This window comes from Branchiostoma lanceolatum, chromosome 7, assembly GCF_035083965.1.
Source record: "Branchiostoma lanceolatum isolate klBraLanc5 chromosome 7, klBraLanc5.hap2, whole genome shotgun sequence".
NCBI classification, from domain to species: domain Eukaryota; kingdom Metazoa; phylum Chordata; class Leptocardii; order Amphioxiformes; family Branchiostomatidae; genus Branchiostoma; species Branchiostoma lanceolatum.
In genome coordinates, this window is record NC_089728.1 from 14,049,205 (window position 1) to 14,071,877 (window position 22,673).

A 22,673-nucleotide genomic window follows, 5' to 3' on the forward strand; every position below is an offset into this window, starting at 1 on the left:
CATTGCACATAAAACTGAACAGGCATTTTGCATAAATACACTGCATTTCTATCAATTATGTATCAGCTATGCACAGTTACCAACTGCAAGATTTTGTACACAGCCAAAAATCATCAATACAGCGTAAGTTCATAACTTTCCACAGTTTACTTTTTTCTTAATTCCTTCTGTCTTTGTACTTAAACTATACATCTCTATTCAAGTGATGAAATTTGTTTACAGTTTAGAAAACACCACTAGTCAATCAATCAATTGTTGAATAAGCAATAGTTTCTGCTTGGTGTACATGTTAAGTAAATTATCAGTCTCCAATTCTAGAGACATCCAAAGAGAACTAGACTTGCTATTCTTGTGAGGATGAACCCTAGTGAACATCTTCGTGTCTCTACCTTCCAGGTAGGGAGTTCCAGTCAAAAGTCTGAAATTTTAGGCTACGGATTCATATCCAGGAAAATGAAAATACTTGCTGCAAGGGAGACCTCTATACTGGTGAAATCTATGTCTGTCCTTGTATTTTTCATTTAAATACTTCCAAGATTAACAGTAGATATACAATACTATACCCTGTATCAAGATCTGATGAGCTCTATACGTAAGAGCTGTCTACGCCACTAAGCTGGCAGAAATATGTCATAGTTACACTGATCACCTCACTCTAAGACAAGTTCCTTCGTTAATTGCAAAACAGATTATCGCAACATTCTGTTAATTGCAAAACCACAAAACATTTCCAATCGACTCCGCTATTAGTAAAACTGCATATTTGCAAAGTCTATCATCACCAAGCATCTGCAACATTACCTATCACATCTTACATCTGTACCCTTTTGGGGGTGAAGTCAAACTTTTAATGCATCCGTCACCACTACTGACTCTTAAATATACCACTACTATACTACAGCTGGATTTCAAAAGATAGATTTTTCCAAATCTAGAATAGATATCCATGTTCTTTTGATGGAGATTACTGTACCAGTGATGAAAATGTTTGAATGGTAGTTGGAAAGAATACCCTGTTGAAGACTTCAATTTGGATCATTTGACTTGCTGTGTTTTCTATACACTTGGGCTAATACAACAATATTTACTAAACACATTTTCTACTCTCCATGTAGATACATTCTACAGTTGTCTCTTTGAAAAATGACAACCCTCTTGTTTGTACTATTGTGGGATAGCTGGTTATACAAGTTTAGAGAAAGCAGGTTGAAAGAATGTTCAACTTAGAAGCTACTAATAGACACAAATCGATGAAAAACCTGGACCACTACATGGAGAGCATTCTGCTTTGTTGCCATGCTTCATAATCCATTCAAATCCTACTAGAGTATTTCAGTCATTGTCTAGTGATTGGTTGGGGCACCTTTAAGAATGTTTGAGTTGGACTTCTGAATGCAAGAATTGTTGTGATTGGTTGTTTTGAACATCAGGAGAGATCCTCATTGGCTGATGCTCTCTCTTGCTCTTCTATAATTGGTTCAGTTGGGATGTCTTCCCATGATGACTCTGTGGTTGTATCATTGGCAGATGGATTATCGATCAGAGACGACATGTTTTGGAGTTCTGTTTCCGAGTCAGTGAAGGCTTTTACTTCCTCGAGAGAACTCTCTTCGAGAATGTCCCTACCTGTGGTCACCTGAGCTGTGCCGACGCTCTGCGTTTCTGATGAGGACGTACAATTGCTTTGCTCAAGAACAGACTCTATGACATCATCCAAGATGGCCGCCACCACAGGCTTATCCACACTACTTCTGACTAGTTCCTCTACAACAGAAGCAGCCACGGACTCTGCTTCCAGTCTCTCCTCACTCAGGTTAACTTCCTCAACTACTTCGCTCAAAAGTTCTTCCATATCCTTGATCGCGAAGGTCATCTGTGGACTCGGGTCAGGCATGACCCCTGTAGCAGGTTCAAGGTCACTACATGACCCTTCTACCATCAGATTCTCTGCTAGTACAACTGAATTTTGCAGCAATGGAGTCTTTGGAGATGTGTCTTTACCGTTTTTAACCTTGGGACCCAAGCTTGAAGACATTTCATCTTTATTCCTTAAAGTATCTCCTTCTCCTGATAGAGAATATCCCTCCCTACCTTCTATGTCTGAAACACGACTGTCTTCTGTGTCGTACTCACTCGTACTCTGTTCAGCCTCTACCAGCCTGATCGACGCTATCGGAGTCAGGAACTCGCGAATCCGCGTCGGCGACGCCACCTCGGTAATCCTTTCTTGGATCTGCCACGTCCTCTCTTTTTCTCTTCTGTCCGTACTTCTGTCTCTTTCAGACACCTCGACCATCTCTTTTTCCATCACAGTATCCAGTCCTTTGAAAGGCATATGGGGTTCTGGGGGTGTAGATGCTGTTGAGTCTACCCAAGTGGGTTGTGTACTACTGCTGGAGCCTGAGGGTATTGTCTGAATTCAAACATGTACAAAAAAAACATGTCAATAAGTAATAAAAAGTCAATCAGAGTCAAGAAATTGGATAAATTCTCTAAAGAGTTTGCACATTCAAATACAAAAGCAGTGACTGAGAATAAGTCTGAAAAAAAGCGTATCCTGTACATGTACATTATACATAAATGAGTAACTGAACTGTATCAATAGTACGTTAATTTTGTACAAATAGCACTGTAACATGACTCATGATAAAGACAACTTTTTGTCCATAAGACATACATTTACCTGCTCAACAGCTGTGAGAAGCTGTAGTTGAGGATAGCTCCTGTCTCGTGTGATGGTCTTCTTTAGTCTCTTGGACCTGCCAAAGGACATTCACATTTTAGCAGATAGAGATTCCCCTTGTATATACGTTAAGTGTACATGTATACAGTCATGCAAAAATTCCAATATCACTTCTACACGGTCAAGGTGAAATCAGTTGTTTGTGGTCAATACAAAATAACCATTTTTCTCACTCACAAAATCCTCACCAGAGTAATTGATGTAAAAAAGGCTTATTTGTAGGGCTGTGTACTTAAGCCCTGTACCTGTAAAACGTTTAAGTACAGATCAGGACCTGAAAATCAACTAGACCTGTACCTGTACCAGATCCTATACAAACTAAAACACTATAGTAAATACTTTGATTTTGAGATTAGAATAATATGTAAATCGTCATATACAAAGACAATGTACCAATAAAAAAAGACAGTACAACCTACAGATCATTGACCAAACTTGCTTAGGTATACAGGTATATAGGTCCAGACCTGTAACTAAACAGCTGTACCTGTACCCGTCCCTATACCTGAAAATTGTAATAGGTCCACAGTCCTACTTACTTGTCAAACATCTTGATCTCCTTGCCAAGCTGTTTGGACAGTTTGATGTCGTCTGCATCAAAAGCTTGGAACAGGGCCTTGATGCCCACTGGGCCTGCAAAAGATTTTAAATGATACAAATATGATCCAACAGTAATCACTAAATTATGACAGCACACATTACATATTACGTATCATAAATCCATGGTTATGCTATGGTTACGTTATTTGTTAAACATTGCATTTCAATGTTTTCAATTCACCTGACTCAAACTGCACAGATGCCAAGTTTGTGTCAGAGGTTTCGCTCCCTGCACTTCCGGAGGCTGTCCTGGCACGAGGTCTCAGGTCCACGTGGGCAGCTGGTTTCTCCTCCATGTGGCTTCTCAAGAGCTCGGCTACAGTTTCATTCTGTACAATACATGGTTTTCCACATTGATTTGCCTTACATTAATTTGAAGACTTTATGATACTGAACAATTATTTCTAACTTCCAGATCTACTACAACCTACATGTACATGTTGTGTCAGCAAAGTCAAGATCTATATTTTTTGGAGGTTCAGTAATGTACATGTACCTCTCCGCTTGAATCGTCTTGCATTAACTTGAAGCAAAGAAAAAACATGCTGCTACCACACTGATTTTAAAACAAAGTTGATCATATTTGTGACCAACAATTGCTGGAGCACTTACCAATTGTCATGCAACAGATGTCATCTACTTCCAACTTTGATCTTCTAGTGTTGCAAGTACATGACATATGACTTGAGAAGTATCAGACATATTAAGCACTAATCTAATATGATATGTAATAAATGAAACAGCAAAAAATATTGCCAAAAAAACAAGTTCTAATCATAGTCTTTGAGGTAAAGCATAAGCATGTTCTGGGATGACCCTGTAGCTCAACTCAGGTAGCAGCCTCACAGTTGAGCTCCTGGTCAATGCATATGGGAGACCCTGGTTCAATCCCAAGACAAACATCTCGGTTGGGGCTGCACCTGTCTTTCAGAAGGGATGTGAAATGGGGGTCCCATGTTTGAGGAGGTGCCTTGAGCATGTAACAGGGGAAGGCCTATAGCAACCCCTCCCTGTAAAAATATACCCTGCTACAGAAACAGCAAAGAAACTTGCTGACCTATGTGCCACTAGGCACTACAAGGTGAACAACGATATGCAAATTTTCCTCACGTGTGCGTACTGCAGTGCGGTGAGTTGTGTCTTGTTCCTGATGGCGGCCGACGCTCCGTTCTGCAGTAGGAGTGAGACCAGTTCCGGGTAGTTCCACCGAGCTGCTTCGTGTAGCGCTGTGTTCCCGCGCTGATTGATCTGGTTGATGTTTGCACCTTTCTGTAGAAAACATTTGTTTTTCTTAATTACACCACTGTGACAGCAACTATATTTCAACAGTTTACTTTATGATATATATTAATGGTAATGTTGGTGTTCAACATGCTGATTGCTAGACAGTAGTGCTAGTCTGTGGCAAAGTACCTTCAAATTGACAGTCACAGCAAATTTTGCGAAACCATCTTTCAATGCTTCATGTGATCCGGTATCACTGTAATAATTATGATTCCAATAACAGTTACAGTAATAGTGATGATCACCTGGTATAATTAACTCATATTATTAGAATGACAAACCAAGATAAACCAAATATCAGCATGGTAGTTTTATTTATGATAAGTTAATGGTCTTTAAGGAGACAATTATAAAGAAATGAAAAGCATTTTACAACAAACACCAATGACAACCTACATGTACTGTTAGTAGCATTAGACTAAGAGTGATAACTACATTTTGCACATATAAGTACAGATCTGGGTATACTTTTCTTAACAATATCAAAAATTGACTAATACATGTATATAAAACAATTAGTATGTAGTACTACCTGAATTAGAAGCTGAGCAGGTCGTAGGTTTCCCGCCGTGGCAGACAGGTACAGCGGCGTACAATTCCGTTATGATCCTTAACGTTACACTTGGCTCCATGGTCCAACACGATCTGTTGTAATATCTAATAATAATAGTATTGTACTACCTGAATCAGCAGCTGAGCAGGTTGCAAGTTTCCCGCCGTGGCAGACAGGTACAGCGGCGTACATCCGTTATGATCCTTAACGTTACACTTGGCTCCATGGTCCAACACGATCTGTTGTAATATCTAATAATAAAAGTATTGTACTACCTGAATCAGCAGTTGAGCAGGTCGCAGGTTTCCCGCCGTGGCCGACAGGTACAGCGGCGTACATCCGTTATGATCCTTAACGTTACACTTGGCTCCATGGTCCAACAGGGCCGACACAATCTGTTGTAATATCTAATAATAATAGTATTGTACTACCTGAATCAGCAGTTGAGCAGGTCGTAGGTTTCCCGCCGTGGCAGACAGGTACAGCGGCGTACAATTCCGTTATGATCCTTAACGTTACACTTGGCTCCATGGTCCAACACAATCTGCTGTAATATCTAATAATAATAGTATTGTACTACCTGAATCAGCAGCTGAGCAGGTCGCAGGTTTCCCGCCGTGGCAGACAGGTACAGCGGCGTACATCCGTTATGATCCTTAACGTTACACTTGGCTCCATGGTCCAACACAATCTGCTGTAATATCTAATAATAATAGTATTGTACTACCTGAATCAGCAGCTGAGCAGGTCGCAGGTTTCCCGCCGTGGCAGACAGGTACAGCGGCGTACATCCGTTATGATCCTTAACGTTACACTTGGCTCCATGGTCCAACAGGGCCGACACAATCTGATGACACAAAACATGTCTCACATGTGTAAACATCCTCGCAGCAAAATATTCAAAATGATAAAATACTATTAGTTTTTTATTATCATTTTGAATATTTTGCTGCGAGGACAGAGGAAACAGAGGAGAAGTCTGATTTTTACGTATACTGTGCTGATTGAAAAGAAACACATTCACAGCCTGTAACGAATCTATGTTAAAGTGGTTTGTAGATGATACACAGAAGATAACTGTGTTCAGGATAAGTTATTATTGCTAGTAAGATTACAGTTCATGCATGTTGATCTTTATGGTTTTGGTTTTTCTTTGTTGTTGTTGTGTAGTGATAAGATATTGAAGAATTATAAATAGGGTTCATCTCAATCATATAGACTGATTACTGTGAATGCAGAAAATAATGTTTGTGGGGATCTAATTTTGCGGTATAGAGTTCATCAACCAGCACTGTAACTGCAAAATGAATCAACAACAAAAAATAAATATTCTGTAAAAACATTCTCCGTCACATCGATAGCATTGTCATACCTTCACGTGATCGTGTTGACAGGCTAAGTGGAGGGGAGTGTTGCGCTGGGCTTTGTTCTGCCCGTTCACGTTTGCTCCATTCCGGAGAAGTAACATTGCCAGGTCCTTATGTCCGTGCAGCGCCGCCACGTGAAGGGAAGTAAAGCCTCCCTCATTGGCTGAATTGACACTGAGCTCGTCAACAGACATCACTGCTGTTCTCTGGGGTTAGAGTTAACAAACAAAAAATTGTCACTATACATGCATGATGTGTAGAATGTATCAACGGTTAGAATTTGAAGCAAAATAAAAATGCCCTGAAAATACTGGACTTATTTTAATGATACACATACATTAAAAGAAAGCAGTGTGATATTCAAGGTCATATGTTTACATAAAACCAAAAACTGTTACTGAGTATTATGATCATCTATCAGTGGTATAGTTCCCGAAGACAGAACTTTAAGACAGGAGTGAGATATTTTCTGAGTGAAAATTAGAGCAGAACTTGTAGTATACTGGTCAAATCAACAGTGACATTAATATCCAAGATTATTCCTCAAGACAAACACCAAATATATAATAGATAATTACCCCTAAAACTCTTTTGCATGGATAATGACATTTTGGCACTTCCACAAGCTACAATCATGTTTATTTGTTTATTTGTTTATTAAAATTTACCACGGATGTGGAAGGGGTGAGAGAACAGGCATGATGCCTTTTCTAGCCCCCACCCCACAGAAATATTTACATCAGGTATAACAAACATTTAAACCTATACAATTATACAATAACATAAGCAATAGCTTAACGTACTCAGTCATATCGCACAATGCTACACAACAACTTAGTTAAAATATGACTAAAATTAAACATATCGCACTTCATCCGAGAGGCACTATCACTAACTACCGCGGTCTTAACGCCAGACACGTGGCACATCTGCAGGCAGATGCCCATGTGCAGAGGTGAGTGTTGCGCTGGTACAAGTATGGTTACCATTACCTTCTGTACAGGGTGACATTTCTCACACTGGCACAGTGGGTGGCACAGGGACGCATTGGCATCAAACACATCATCATCATCTTCATCTGAACTCTCTACACACAGCAGGTAACGCACCTGTAAAAACAAACACACCTGAGCACTTGGAAGTTGGAACTCATTTAAAATGTTCAGTGTGAGGGGGCATCAGCAACAATTATAATACCAATTTCTTTTAAAACATTTTCCTGAAGCCCCCACAAATTTTTGGAAAAGCCTTACAAACAACTGGAAATTATAGCACAAACATTTTACAAATAAGGAAACTGTTATAAGGCGTTGATGAAGGATTGCTAAAGTTGATCGACATTTCGCAAACTGAATATGGAATAAAAGTAATAAGTCATTTTTTTACCATTTCTATGTCTCCATCAGCAACTGCCTTCAGAAGTTTTTCAACCTGGAACACAGCAGGAATATGTTAATACTGAATGGGCCAATCAGGACTGTCCATCACAGTTCATTCAATGAATGGCAATTAGCAGTCTGACCAATGAGAGAGGGGCTGCCTATCTGTTGAACTTTTTTTTCGTATTTTGCATTTCCACATTTTGACTGAGTTGGGCAGGGCTAGGGGATAGGTCTGCTACACCACTCAATCTTTTGTTAACAAAGCTGAGCAAAAACATTTTTTAATTTGTCAGGACTTCCACTCTGTATACATACGTCTAAAGTGAATAAAAATCATATCACACACTTGGATTTTAATGAGCTACAGAACTAGTGACAGTATAGGTTTGACTGGTTTATCACAAATCTACACCAAATATTGATTTCTTAGAGTTACAAAGAAGTATCATAATTATGACATTTCTTGATACCCATCTGATGGCACGATCAGCACCAAGGAGAGAACCACACTGAGGGTTCGATACTTTTTCTATAACATTGTTCAAGTGGTTTTCTTATTGTGACCTTTCCATCGTGTATTCATCACTAAATAAATAAAATTACAGTAATTGAACTCAGTCTGTTCTTTCAAATAAATTTCGAACTTAAGTCCCTGCAAAAATAACTGACTTTGCAGCTGTAGGCTTTTCTGACCTGTTTCTCCCGTTGTTGTTGAGGCGAGTCCTGAGGTGCAGTGGGAAGTTTGTTGATACTGAGGGGACCAGACTCCCTTCTGTTGGGTCTGGTTGTTCTGGTGGGCTTAGGAGGGCTGGCATCCTGCAAAAAAATCATTGACTCCTTCAGATTCTATTAGTCTCTCCGGTAATCTTAACTGATACTAGTATGCAGATTCATGAACATAACAGTTACTACATAATCTATAATTGTATTACACCAAAACTCTTCATAATCATACCCCTTTTACATGTGTGTTTTTTTTATTTTTAAAGAAATGAATTTAGACAATTTCTAAAAAGTCACTTTGATTTGTTTTCAGTTGTGAATCAAGAACAATTGCAGCTTGATCTCATTTGCAAAGCTATGACTGAGAAAACTGAAACAAGAAAGTGTATGAAAAGATATTACTCAATATAATTGTGTTTGAAAGCTAATAACTTTGAGACTATGAGACAACTCTAACCACCACCACCACACGCACCGTAACACGAGCTACCTTGACAAAACCTTCCTCTGTCTCCTGTATGTGTCTGTCTTCCAGGGCCTGTAACAAGACTCTGGAAACCTGGAAAAATCAAGGGCAAGAGTGAAATGTTGATAGATAACACTCCTTCATGTATGTACATGGAATATAAAAACATAAAAATGCAAATATTTGGTGAACATGCAGCCACTCCCTCATTGGTCAAACTGCTTATTGCCATTTTCTCATTGGTTGAACTGGTAATTGTGATGGACAGCCAGGATTGGTCTATTGATAATTTCGTGCTTCTTTCTAGCAGTAATATACTGACATACTGTAGAAATTATAATATTGATTGAATTACCAAATGATACTGACTACAGATCAGTATCAGCCAAAACTGTAGTATGAAGGGACCACCCTGAAGATTAATAAATAAAAATATTAAATAAATACTACTTTAGGCTATTGTCAACACTACAGTCTTACCGTATCATTGTGTGCACAGTCTAGAGAGGTCTGCTTCTTCCTGTTCAGTGCTTCAACTGATGCACCGTTCTCCAGTAATGTGTCCACAATATTACCTGCAGGATGATAAAGATGATGTCAGCATTCAAGCAGTGTTTGTATCATGATGGTTACTAATAGGTAGTATTCTGTCAATGTATGGTGACAGGACCTCTCAAAAGGGTTATTAAAATCAAGCTTAACTCTCTTTTTTGTTGTTGCAAGACAGAATTGGTGACAATGAACTACATTGAATGATAGGGATTGATTCTGCTTTTAGATAACATGGCAATCAGAGATGGCAGACTTCTGCCCCTTAATTAGCCAAACTGCTTTGTGACCCTTCCAGCCCCACAGAAAAAAACAGACTAAGTGTACGATGTAGATTGGGGAAGGTAGGATTTTTTACACACTTATTAGGGTGAATTAATAGTTACAGCATTACTTTTTCCAACTATTTCACAGTAAGAGGGAAAAGGATGTTTCTGCAGTGTTTAAAGTTCATGTTTGTAACAATTCTGTAATACAGTAGAATATTTGCCGTGTTTGATTTTGCAGTAACCGTAAAAATAAAACTGCCCCGGATATATCAAGATCTACAGTTACGGCTTGACAGCAAACTCACAGTATCCCCATCTGGATGCCAGGTGGAGTGGAGTGTCCCCATTGTCGTTAGCAGCATTCATGTCCAGCACCACGTAACTGCGGTCATAGTACACCACCGCCTTCACACACTAAAACAACAAACACATCATTAAGCCCCAGTCGCACATATCTGAACATGGCTTCCAAACCTTCCCCTAACTATGGTTGGGAGTAGTTTGTAAACTAGGTTGGCGTGGTTAGCTAGTGGTCGGCGTAGTTGGCTGCATTTTGGCTGCGTCAGGCAAATGTTTTGAAATCCCTGATTATGCCTATTTTGATTCGTGAGAGGGTTGGCAATCAGTTGGAAACCAATCAGGAGAAATTCGGCAGTCTGCAGCTAGAAGTCAGGATGAGAGTAGGTTAGAAAGCATTCAGGGCTTGGTCAGGATTAAGTCATTTACTGTTTGAGAGCTAGTTGGGAAATGGTTAGGACATGGTCGCCGCAAAAAGATAATATAGGCTGGCCTAAAACTGGTCAAACTGCTGCCAAACTATTGATAACCTTGATGGGCTAGTGGTCCAAAACACATTTTGAGAATTCATGTTAAGTAACTGTACAGCTTTGATACTTGAAAACAAATCACTTTTGTTAAAACTTACGTCTTCGTGGCCATTCTCACAGCAGAGGTGAAGTGGGGTGTTTCCGTCGTTGTCCTGAGCACGGACATCGGCACTGAAGTGTAGCAGCAACAGCTGAGGAGAAAAACACAATCCAACTTAATCTTAGCTTGAAAGTTCAGCTCCAGCGTACAACATGCAACTTAACTTGTTGATAAAAATAATATACATTGTACATTTTGTAAATCATTCTTAACCTTCTCCCTGCTTCCTAACTCTTTAATCAAAAGGCCTAAGGAATTGAGTGTCAAACGGCTACTTCGAAGTGCTAAAGATTACACTCTTTGAATGACTACCATATGATGCAAATGGTATGACGACCCTTTGGAGAAAGCAACTTATGACAACTATTATATAATATAATAGCACTTACATGTGTATCAAAATTGTCAAGCTGTAAGAGCTCCCTTGGAAACCAGTTACTCAGTCAACTGAAGGGACCACCCTTAATATCAATAGATAAACTTCCACCTATGAAGTGCAAGCTTGTGTAATCCCTACAAGCTACAGAAATAAGAGAAGACAACAGGTAGACAGTGAGTGAAGTAAGACTGTTACTTACAGCAGCAGACTGGTGGCCCTTCTGACAGGCCAGATGGAGAGGTGTGGAGCCGTGATAGTCAGTAGCGTTCACAACTCCGCCCTTTGTAACTAGGAGGTCTATCATCTCAGCTCGGCCTGGAAAACAGAGGATCATGACAATACGTACAATACAGATTTCTGCAGTTGACATACATACACAATGCATAACAATAAGGACTATCTGTGAATTACCGACATGAAAAATGGAGGTATGGTTTTTGGCCCGTCTGTCTGTCTATCTTTTCAGAAACAGCAAACTTCATCAAGGCATCTAACATCAGTCACTGAGGGCAGTTAAAGAAACTAAGAGCTTTACTTGAAACAATGCTCTACCATGAAATAATTTTTGTTAAGAACATGACTTGTCTAAAGCTCATGGACAACTACATGTTGGTTGAAAGCACAAGGATAAAACTACTTGACTGGACTGTAGTTTTTTTCTGCATGACACTATCATGTCACCATATCTGGTATCTTCTTTTCTGTAAACTTAAAGTTAGTACATAACTGTGTATGAAAGTCATGGAGGATAACAGAGGGAAACCCTTTTGGCTAGGTCCTTAAATCAATTCATAATGATTATCCTTCCGTTCAATGGAAGCCAACAAACATGTTGTCATAGACACTCAACTGAATGAGATCATACCATATATGGCTGCAACATGGAGAGCTGTCAGTCCCTTGTCATCTCTAGAGTAGGCTGTTACTGCAGTGGGGTCATTTCTTCTCCTGGATAGGTGGACAAGAGTTGACACAAATTAAAACATTTTGTCTATCAACAAATTACAATTAAACTACAACGTTAAGTCATAATATGTCTTTTAAACAATCAGATTCATATAGAAATGTAACTTACACCACTGGTCACATTGAATTTTGAAAAAACAGATTGAATGTAAATTTGACAAATTTACTCAATTTTGAAGCCAAATATCTCAATGCCAATAAACATAACATGTCAGACAGATACAATTATAACATATTGGGACACAAGCTTTTCCATTAACTTAGCAAAGTTTGCTAACATCGGATGATCAACACTAAATATTTGATAGATAACAATTGAAGTCGATGACAATTTTCAAGTCCCTTGCATGTTAAAGAAGAGTGTTGAGTGAACATGACTGCCGTACCCACCCTGACACAAGTCTCTCACAGCTGTCACAGGAGCACAGTGGGTGGCACATCTTCGTCCTGAGCTGGGTGTGGTCAGGTATAGACACCTCTAACATCTCCGTAACATCCTCCACCCTACCCTCACGGATATGCTGAACACACAAGACAGGAAATAAACATGCATGCAGGCACTTTCTTTTCTTACCTCCGGGGACAGAGGGCTGAGAGGCATTGACTTCTGTGTGTCTGTTTGTTTGTTTGATTGTCTGTATTTCTGCATTATTAATTTTCCATAATTATGCTTGTCATGTTCACCACAGAGTGACAGAAGGTGAAGGTCAGAGTTGCCAGACAGGAAGTGATCAATGGACACATGACTTGTAAAGTTAATCAAAACCTTAACGGTATACTTGCATCACTAATGAATGACAATATCACACAAGACGTACAAAAAACTTAATATTTCACAGTATGAGATGTCACTGTATGAGATGTTCTAAATATTGTTTTTACTTAATTTGGAGAGAATAAAAACTTCCGGCAACTTTTGTCAAAATATGGAATGGTTTCTTTTTTTAACCTCCCTGATGCCTAACCCTTGTAACGAATACAAACTTAAGATTGTGCCAAAATGGTACTTCAAACTAGGGAAAAAACTTAATCTCTCACATATGCTAATAGGCTCATAGATAATGTTAGTCAATGAAAAAAAGGATTAAAACTTTAATCGTACTGGTACTTAATTTCGTGTGACTGTATAAGTTTTAGGTTGCCACTGATGTTACTGCAAATGTGCAATGCTCTCGTCATTGATATGGCAAAGCAGTTAGTATTCACCTCAAACAGTACCAGTATCGTTGACATGTCCTGTGAACTTTGCCTCTGCATGGCCTGCCACTGAGAGCTGGAGGTTAGAGTCTGGTCTGAACCCTGGAAACAACAGTTGGTCCCAAATTAGACCTCAACGACCTGAGCACTTAGACCTATAGCTATTACTGATGTTCAGTAAAATCTGGTTTCATTGGTAGATTTTCATGCAAAGTTCATCATAGCTTGTCGCTGTTACTCTCCACCCAGTCCAGTGCAGTTAAAAATTGTTGATGGAAAATGGCTTCTATTTGTCTTTAGAAGCTAACAAGTCAAGTTGAACTGAAACATATCAAAAGTATCAGATCTATCCAGTATGACTAGTACTCTACAAATCTCTCTGTAAATTTTGAAATTTTTGCGGTGTTTTTTTTGTGTGGTGACCTCTCCACCGTGAAATCATGACATCAAGACTATGTGTTTCCATCACATTACTGACACAGTGACTGTAACAGTTACTGTACTACACAGTTATTTCAACTGCAAACTTTAAACACAGCAAAATCCCCCTACTACCATGAAATTATATAGCCTTGAATATATAAGAATTTACAGTTGTGCACTTACCTCTTCCACTCCCACATTCCCACTCCTCACATGCTCTATTGCTGCCTCAAGGGACGCAAGGTAAAATCTGGAGGGGTGAAGACATGTCTGTCAATTTGCCACACTTTCACAAATGTTATAGGTGGTAATCTTTTGAACTGATTAGAAATTCACCATGAATACAGGTCATACCATCAGAGATATTGAAACATAACACCAAAGTGAATCTCTTTTGAATTTTATAACTTTTTTTTCCAATTGTACAAGTCAGACACCTCAACCTACAATTTTCACAGCTACCAGTCCAATACTTAGTTATACAATCATGCACATGTTACTTAGACTTGGTAATTCAAGCTATAGGTACAGTACTCCCATGAAGTATGACACACAAGGCAGTCAAAGTGACCTAGCAGACTTACATAATATTGTACAAGTGCCAAACATTACCAATATTATAGGCCTGGTACATTGACGTAAACATGTACATGTATGTAATGGGAATTAACTGTTCTTGAACATGTATGACTCACCCGAAGGCATCGTTGGCGGGTCTGGAGAACCTGAAGTTGTGCAGGTACCTGAGGTTAGCCAGCCAGTTGGGGATGTCAGCCTTAATCACCAGGTACACCAGAATGGGCAGGAGGTCATCCGAGGACATTGTCACTATTTTCGCAAAGATGGGATTTTTATTACATACATGACTGGTTTATTTCGAAATAACTCTTTCACAGCCAAGAGCTCAATCGATGAGCTCATTAGATAACCGAAAGTTCTATCTACTAAAAGATGTTTTCCTATAAAAGAAAAAATAAGAAAACTCCTAAAGGGCACAATTTGTATCATTTATGAGATCATATAGTTGACAGTTAGAAACCAAGGTTGCACAACTAGAAATTTTAAAGCTGGTAAACAGTTTCACCATTCAATCAGTTTTATTGTTTATCCGTACCTGACTCCTTGCGTTTGTGCAGTGGGGAGGGGCGGGTGATAGCAGTGATGGCCCGTTTGACACACAGTAGTTTCTCCAGCGGGGAACTGAACTTGTTCAGTCCATGAAGCTCACGCCTAGCTCTGGGAACACTTTGCCTGAGATGCCATAATAAATGTATTCATCTAAATATCATTTTAAGAAATTAACATGGCATCAGCAGTTACTTAGCTAGTTTTGTTAAAGCCTTGTAATTCCTTTGAGAACTAGCCCAGCTTCCATATTCATCGAATTTGAAGGAAGCTTACAAGTGAAATGTTTACTACAAAATTTATGTAAGACAAGCATCAAAAGTTCATCACTCAATACGGCAGATAGAAAAGTAATGTAGTACCACTGCCGTCTTCTAGATGGCAGTGCAGCGTGAAATGTTTGCTACATATGTAAGACAAGGGTCAAAAGCTCATCACACAATACAGCAGATAGAAAAGTAATGCAGTACTACTGTAGTCTGCTAGATGGCAGCACAACACTCACCAGAACGCTTTCCTAACCCCCAAATCTCGCAGTTGGACATTCGCCAAATTCCTGGTGACTTTATTCAGTGCAGCATCCTGTTGAATAGAAGAAAAACCATAGACATAAAAGATCAGATAACATATATACATAGTACAATAATTGTATCCAACAACCAGTTCCGTTTGTTTTCTCATAAATGTTGGCAACAAATCCAGTCTTTTGTACATGATGAATAAAACTAAATCCCTTTTGGTAAGTCTAGAATCTAGATACCATCAACTTCCCTTGGCAGATAACCCTGCATAAGCAACATGGATAAATTGCTGGTACTTGAATGTTATCTTGGAGACAAACAATGGATTGATGCATAAACCTAACACCAGGATGACCTAGTTTGACGTAAAGTTAAAGGTAAAGCAGTCAACCTCAACTGGGGTGAAGCATGATGATTTTTCAAGTAGTCAGAGGTTAATTAGACATACATTTATTTGTTTATTTGAAATATCGCCATTAGTGACAGTACACATCATGATACATACTTCACTACTCTTCCTGAAGTCGTAATTATAAGAGGTATGTAATATGGCTTTGCTAGGGACTGCATTTTTAGCCATGCACACCAGGTCATCCCTATACTCTTTTCAATAAATGTGTTGGGTTCTTTTACATGCAGAGGTTTGAGACCAGACACTGGTCTGCCAGCTTTACGTCACCATCCAAAATGACGAATGCAACCCCTTACAACGTATCCAAGACTGTAACTTTGATTTAGTCTAACTGAATCGCTGGCTTTAGGACATTTTTGTAAATATGTCTTTTTTGGTTATCAATGGGAGGAACTCTTACCTCAGTCGCAGTGAAAGTACTGATGGTGTTGAACACCTTGTTGAAGACACCATGCATCACATATGTCTGTTAGGACAAGACAAACAATAAATCATTTTTTGATCAATAAACAAACGACAGGGTCAGGAAATTTAGCAATAGTATAGTTCAGCAACCTTCCTTTCATTTACAATTCTTTAAAGCATCCTTACTGTTATTATGTGAAAAGGTCTTCGAGAATAAATAAGAATGTGGAAAAATAAGCTTAGTTCATGAGTAAAAGATAGGAAATACACAAATACGTGTAATGATTTTTTTTTTTCAATTGGAATCTGATCAGAAATATTAGAACTATTTTCTTACCTCCATGGCAATTTTCAAGTTGTCCATGTGAATTGTACTCTGCTTGGCAATCTTACCCTATGGAAAGAGGAAAACAAACAATGTCATGTTCTCAAAGCAACTCTTCAAATTACTTAATAGACATACAGTGTGCTACTACCTCAAGGAGATATGAAAAATCATAGACATAACTAGAAAGGCCGTCATTTGCCCCTGAGCAAATACAGCATGTTTAGCCATACTAATCCCCATGCAAGAAGTGGGCTGTCCCAAAATAATGCCTGGGCAAATCGAAATATTAACTGCATGTAGAAAGGCAACATTTGCGAGAGCATCATACTTCACCAATCTCCCTCCCGATGCATAAATTGACTGTTCCAAAATCACCCGTGCAAAAAAAAATTGTCTCTACAAGTTCTGCGAGACCCCAAGAGCTTCTTACTGCAAAGGCTTGCGTGTGTTCCTGTAATATGACCTCAGGTGACCTAAATAGAACATGCGTTCTTTGGCCAGTAGCAAATGGAACACGGGGATCCTTAGATAGAACATGGATTCCTTGGCCAGCAGCAAATAGAACATGGAACGGGGATACCACTTTTGGCCTGTTTTTGGTCTGAAAATGGGCCCAAAAGTCCCCAAAATGAAGCATTCTGAAGTAATGTACACCAGAATTGTGATTAAAGTCCTGTAGGGACATGTTCAAGGCACCCTTGTACCGAATTTCAGGTCACTTGCTTGCAATACCAGGGCACAGGAGCCCAAAATATAAAAATTGTCTAAAAATGCCCCAAAAAACCTCCATAAAATGGATTTTAAGGCCTGTTTCAAAACAATTAAAAAAGGGTCTGGGGGTATTTGCCATCTTAACCTCCACACCAAATTTCATGTCGGTTGGTTAAGAAATGGCGGAGTAGAAGCCATTTGAAGATTTGGCAGGAGGAGAAGAACATGAACAAAAACAATATGTTGAGCCATACTAGGTATGGCTAAACATAATAATATACTAAATGTGTATTATATACATAATACAATGTACTAGCCATCTTTACATATATAGGCAAGTATTATTTACCATGTTGTTGTCCTTCAGAGCTGTCTGCATTGCTCGAACAAACAGGGTATTTGCAGCATCCTACAAATGGCAGGGGAAATAAAGTAATCATGTTAAAATCGAAGTGTTGACACCAATCCATGGAATTTTGAAAATATACTTCAAAGATTCTACATTATTCAAATCATTATGACATAGGGGTATGTCATGTGGCGTAACGGCAGGGCGTTTGGCCCAGACATCAAATCCTGTCATGTCACTGATCTTGTGACCTTGGGATAGGCACTTAACACGAATTTCCTCACTTCACTCACTGACTGGGGATAATGAGTACCTAGCTCCGATTAGGGACATTCCTCGGATAAGACATTGAATGGAGGTCTCGTGTTTGAGGAGAGCCACACCTCAAACATGTTAAAGAATGCGCCAGTATTAAAAGAGTAAAGCTCCTTCCCGGTTTGAACGGATCAAAACTTACAGTTAGCATACAGGCTACAGAATCTTCAACAAATTGAAGTTGCAATTGGTAGCCTCAAAAAAAAAGTTAGAATAAGAATTTAGGTTGTACCATGGTGTGCCTGAGGGACACCCCCTCAAGTTGTTGGTACGACACGATAAAGTGCTGCACGCGGTGGTCGACCTGCCTCCTGGTGCGATGGTTGCCATGACGACCCCACAGGTACTCCGTGCAGTCCTCCAGTGACTGCAGAGATACCAGGATGGGCTCCTGAACAGATTCTGTAATATAACAGTTGTTCAAATAGGATACTGTACTCTATAGACAGGACTCTAAATACTGGGTGCACGTGCACTTTTGTACACTCAAAATTGGAGCTGTGCAGCAATATCAATGAATATGTTTGGCTGACATTCTACTCTATTCTATGTTGTGCACCTCGAATTCTTTCTGTGCAACTAATTTTCCGGTTAGGTGCACTTGTGCACCTAACTCAAAAATAAGAATGGAAATTCATATATCCATCCACTCTCTCATTGGTCCAACCAATAATACTTGTAATTCTCTCATTGGTTGAACTGCTAATTGAGATGGACAGTCAGGATCAATCAGTTCCATATATAGCACTGTCCATACAGCATCCTGCCACTCACCTGTCCTCCCCTCCAGGAACTGGTCCAGACACAGCACCCTGTAGCTCTGATCACTGTTGTTGTAGTAAGTCTCCTCAAACAGGATCAGGAAATTCCTCAACTCCTTAAACCCCTTCATAACAAACATCCTACCACTCACCTGTCCTCCCCTCCAGGAACTGGTCCAGACACAGCACCCTGTAACTCTGATCACTGTTGTTGTAGTAAGTCTCCTCAAACAGGATCAGGAAATTCCTCAACTCCTTAAACCCCTTCATAACAAACATCCTACCACTCACCTGTCCTCCCCTCCAGGAACTGGTCCAGACACAGCACCCTGTAGCTCTGATCACTGTTGTTGTAGTAAGTCTCCTCAAACAGGATCAGGAAATTCCTCAACTCCTTAAACCCCTTCATAACAAACATCCTACCACTCACCTGTCCTGCCCTCCAGGAACTGGTCCAGACACAGCACCCTGTAACTCTGATCACTGTTGTTGTAGTAAGTCTCCTCAAACAGGATCAGGAAATTCCTCAACTCCTTAAACCCCTTCATAACAAACATCCTACCACTCACCTGTCCTCCCCTCCAGGAACTGGTCCAGACACAGCACCCTGTAGCTCTGATCACTGTTGTTGTAGTAAGTCTCCTCAAACAGGATCAGGACGTTCCTCAACTCCTTAAACCCCTTCACTGTGGTGATGGTGTTTCCCTTCACCTGCACCTCCTGCAAACAAGTATTGTCAACAGGCTATTAGCTAGCAAGGCGTCAGGGCGTCTTTTGGATGCCCTACACTAAGAAAACAAAGAAATTAGATGCCATCCGTTTGCAGAGAAAACCCAGAGGACACCATGTTTCCCTGGTTACATTACATAGTATTTTATACACATGTACATGTGTTGTCAACACACATTAAAACTATTGTTTTTTCCTCATACCAGACAAGAAAGTTGATTGACATTCAAAGCTACTGGTAAATGTTAATCCATAGACCCCATTACTTAAGTAGTGAAGTCTACCCTCCACCCAATTTGGACGCCCTGAACTCTTTAATCCCACTCAGTACTAGTCTTTAGTGTGTCTATTTTCTATATGATATATCTATTTGCTTTTAATGCCTAACACTAAACAGTAGGAAAAGTTATTTCTTACATAATGATATCAATACCAATGTGTGTACTAGTATGGTATATCATGAAACCTTGCCTTGTTGTTTGCAGTCAGAAAAACATCGTCCTTTTCTCTCACAGGTCTCAGAATGTGGTTCTCAAAATCTTCCTTGTTCTGTTGATGACGGGATGCTGTACCATGTCTTGGTACACAGACCTAGGGAGGGGACAACAAAAAGTCACTTGCAATTACAGGGGCGAGAGATTAGCCAGTGTTCAGGGATCTTTAGCTTTAAATTATTTTCTGCCCCACTCATTGATTGGGAGCCCATGTTGTTGATTTTCGTTGCTGAATCTGTCCTTACAAAAATATATTTTCTTCAGATTCATGTTATCAATTTTCTATTTTTTTGACGGATGGGGGGAATTTTTTGTTATCCACGGCATGATATATAGTGGGGGGGCAGAGTCCATCCCTCTCTTTTCACTACCTTTTACCTCACCGACCAAAGTCAGGTACCCATTTTTACACTTGGGAGGAGTGAAGAAAGCTGTGTCAAGTGCCTTTCTAGGGCACAGCATTGGTAGCATCTCACCAGCAGAACCCAGACCGCCAAAGGTCCTGGGTTTGAAACCCTACTACTAGTACTAGCTGTTACGCCAACACGATGCCCCCCTCCCCCTGTGCTTACCATCCACCTGTTGAAGGCTGCCTCCTCGTACAACTGGGCGTGTTTCGTACGTAGGTTCTGGAAGAACACGTTCTCACCCAGGTCTTCATCGTACATCTCCATGGCGACACCACGGCCTGTTCACAGCGTCTCTAATTTTTCGTCTGCCATTGGCAACTCAGCAAAAACATTGCGATACCTGTTGGTGGCATTTAGTAGTAAAAGGTTAGTCAAGGGCTCATCAGCTAACAAATATTGAAATTAAGAAACTCTTTCACACGTATACACGTAAATCTGGTCTAGATTGTAAATCTAATTACTGATTCATGAAACGTAACCGTTATGGAGGGGCTATAAACTTTTTAGATTTGCTTTGCACAATAACTGTAACTTCATGATTATTTCACGACACCTAATCAAAACAATTTGAGGTGATGTAACAATCAGTAAGAATGTTTATCCATAATATAATGTGTATATATATATATATATATATATATATATATATATATATACCCTCATGTTGCTGTGCTTTATGATAGGCCCTAAGGGCATTGCATTCATAGTACGTAGTACATCATTGACCATTTAACATTTCTTAACTTTGGTTACTGGTGACGGGAGAGAATGATTAAGTCACAAGCACACTGAGTCACCCCTATTCTTCTCAATAAGCTTAGTGTGCTGGGTTCTTTTTAACGTGCAGAGGTTTGGCACCTGAGGCGGTTTCCCTGAGGCATGGGACATTTTATCTAACAATTTAACTTTACAAACATACCGACATATTTGCTATGACTGCACCGTAACTTAGAGCATCTAATCATTATCTATAGCAAGAAGTGGGCATCGTAACAAGATGACAAAACTTCAGAACAGGAACCTTGTGTATAAACCACGATGTTTATGACAGTAACACGTTTAAGGATCTGAAACATATTTTCGTTGTACACTAAGAACCATAAAACACATGCTATCCACACAACTCAGCACAGTCCAGTTTCATTTGCGTACTCACCTATGACTTATCCTCACTCTCCATTGTATGATACGGTTCTCTGGAGCAAAACGACGTGCAAAGACCCGTTTTGGGGCAAAAATCAGACTTCCGACGAACTCCGGACTCTCGCTTCCGCCATACTGATGAACTTTGACCTCTTGTCACGAGTGATGAGCGTGAGACAAATAATGACCCCATTTTAGTCGCTGAAATTTTCTAATCGTGAATTTAAGAATAATTTTGTGGTTTCTGTCGTTTTTGCAATAATTGAATCATCATAATACATGATATAAATCTTTGTCTTGACGCTCTTGGTGAAATAACTTCAATTTTACATGCCATCGCCTTCTTCCTGGCGTTCATATTGCTTGTCATTTTCAAGTCATGTGTCAGTAAAACGCATAACATTTAAGTTGTAAGTATTGACACTTAATGAAAGACAAGTAATACTAAAAAAAAACAAGTGTTGTTCTTCACACACACAAACATGATGATTGATTGACTTTGGAATGATGAACATGAAGCTTTTTTAATAGCAATACGTCATCATTCGGAGCACCTGATTATGAAGAAACATTTTAAACGTCATATTTGTCGTACGGTGACCAACTCATCGAACTTTGCACCGACAATACGACGATACTAGATCTGAAATTTCATATTCGGGATTTTTCAATTGTTTTTTTTTTGTTGTTGTTGTTATTTCTTTGTCACAATTTCAGCTGATTCTATCATCTCCCCATCTTAGTATTTTTGTCACGGCCACTTTTAAACAAAATGCAAGAGTCATCAAACACTCTTGAAAATTATGTTATTTCAGATTATCATAACTTTTCACGGATTTAGATGATATCGATAACAAAATTATTGTGTGAAAAAAAAGAGGTGATAATATTGCGCTAAAAAGTCTAATTCAAAGCCTTCTGAGGCCGGCTTCACCAAATACCCGTCTGCCATTAAAGATCATTAAAATAAAGACTGTTTTTCCTTTGTTGTTCTAAGTCATCAATTTCAGTAGACGTGACGATGTTAGAAAGTCGGGTTGTGGGAATCCTACATGTGGTTGTCTGTCGGCGCGCCTAAGGTAAACATTTGTCTGAGTTTGCACCTGCCCAATACAAAGTCCTCCACGTGGTATTTACACTAC

General features: G+C 39.5%; 1 protein-coding gene across 1 annotated transcript; it reads right to left on the reverse strand.

Annotated features, from left to right (window-relative positions):
• Window positions 1-1,426: 1,426 nt before the first annotated feature.
• Window positions 1,427-21,670, reverse strand: LOC136438378 (ankyrin repeat domain-containing protein 27-like). The gene is made up of 30 exons (XM_066433147.1): window positions 21,545-21,670; window positions 20,551-20,728; window positions 19,956-20,075; window positions 19,325-19,475; window positions 18,227-18,396; window positions 17,680-17,739; window positions 16,629-16,685; window positions 16,287-16,352; window positions 15,459-15,535; window positions 14,943-15,079; window positions 14,524-14,656; window positions 14,012-14,078; window positions 13,415-13,507; window positions 12,599-12,729; window positions 12,108-12,190; window positions 11,442-11,557; window positions 10,862-10,954; window positions 10,242-10,350; window positions 9,599-9,693; window positions 9,128-9,211; window positions 8,623-8,745; window positions 7,934-7,978; window positions 7,540-7,656; window positions 6,553-6,753; window positions 5,908-6,027; window positions 4,454-4,612; window positions 3,525-3,672; window positions 3,283-3,376; window positions 2,684-2,759; window positions 1,427-2,413 (listed from the first exon to the last, which is right to left on the reverse strand). The coding sequence occupies exons 2-30, from the start codon at window positions 20,650-20,652 to the stop codon at window positions 1,427-1,429; spliced, it is 4,014 nt and encodes a 1,337-aa protein (XP_066289244.1). The 5' UTR covers window positions 20,653-20,728; window positions 21,545-21,670.
• Window positions 21,671-22,673: the final 1,003 nt, after the last annotated feature.

What these genes read in the sequence shown, in the direction of transcription:
- LOC136438378 (XM_066433147.1), bottom strand. Translation starts at nt 20,652, where the DNA reads ATGGAGATGTACGATGAAGACCTGGGTGAGAACGTGTTCTTCCAGAAC. An exon ending in GTGAGAATGGCCACGAAGAC is followed by an intron (nt 10,351 to 10,861) that starts GTAAGTTTTAAC and finishes TTGTTGTTTTAG; the next exon opens with TGTGTGAAGGCGGTGGTGTA. An exon ending in GTCAACACGATCACGTGAAG is followed by an intron (nt 6,028 to 6,552) that starts GTATGACAATGC and finishes TTGTGTCATCAG; the next exon opens with ATTGTGTCGGCCCTGTTGGA.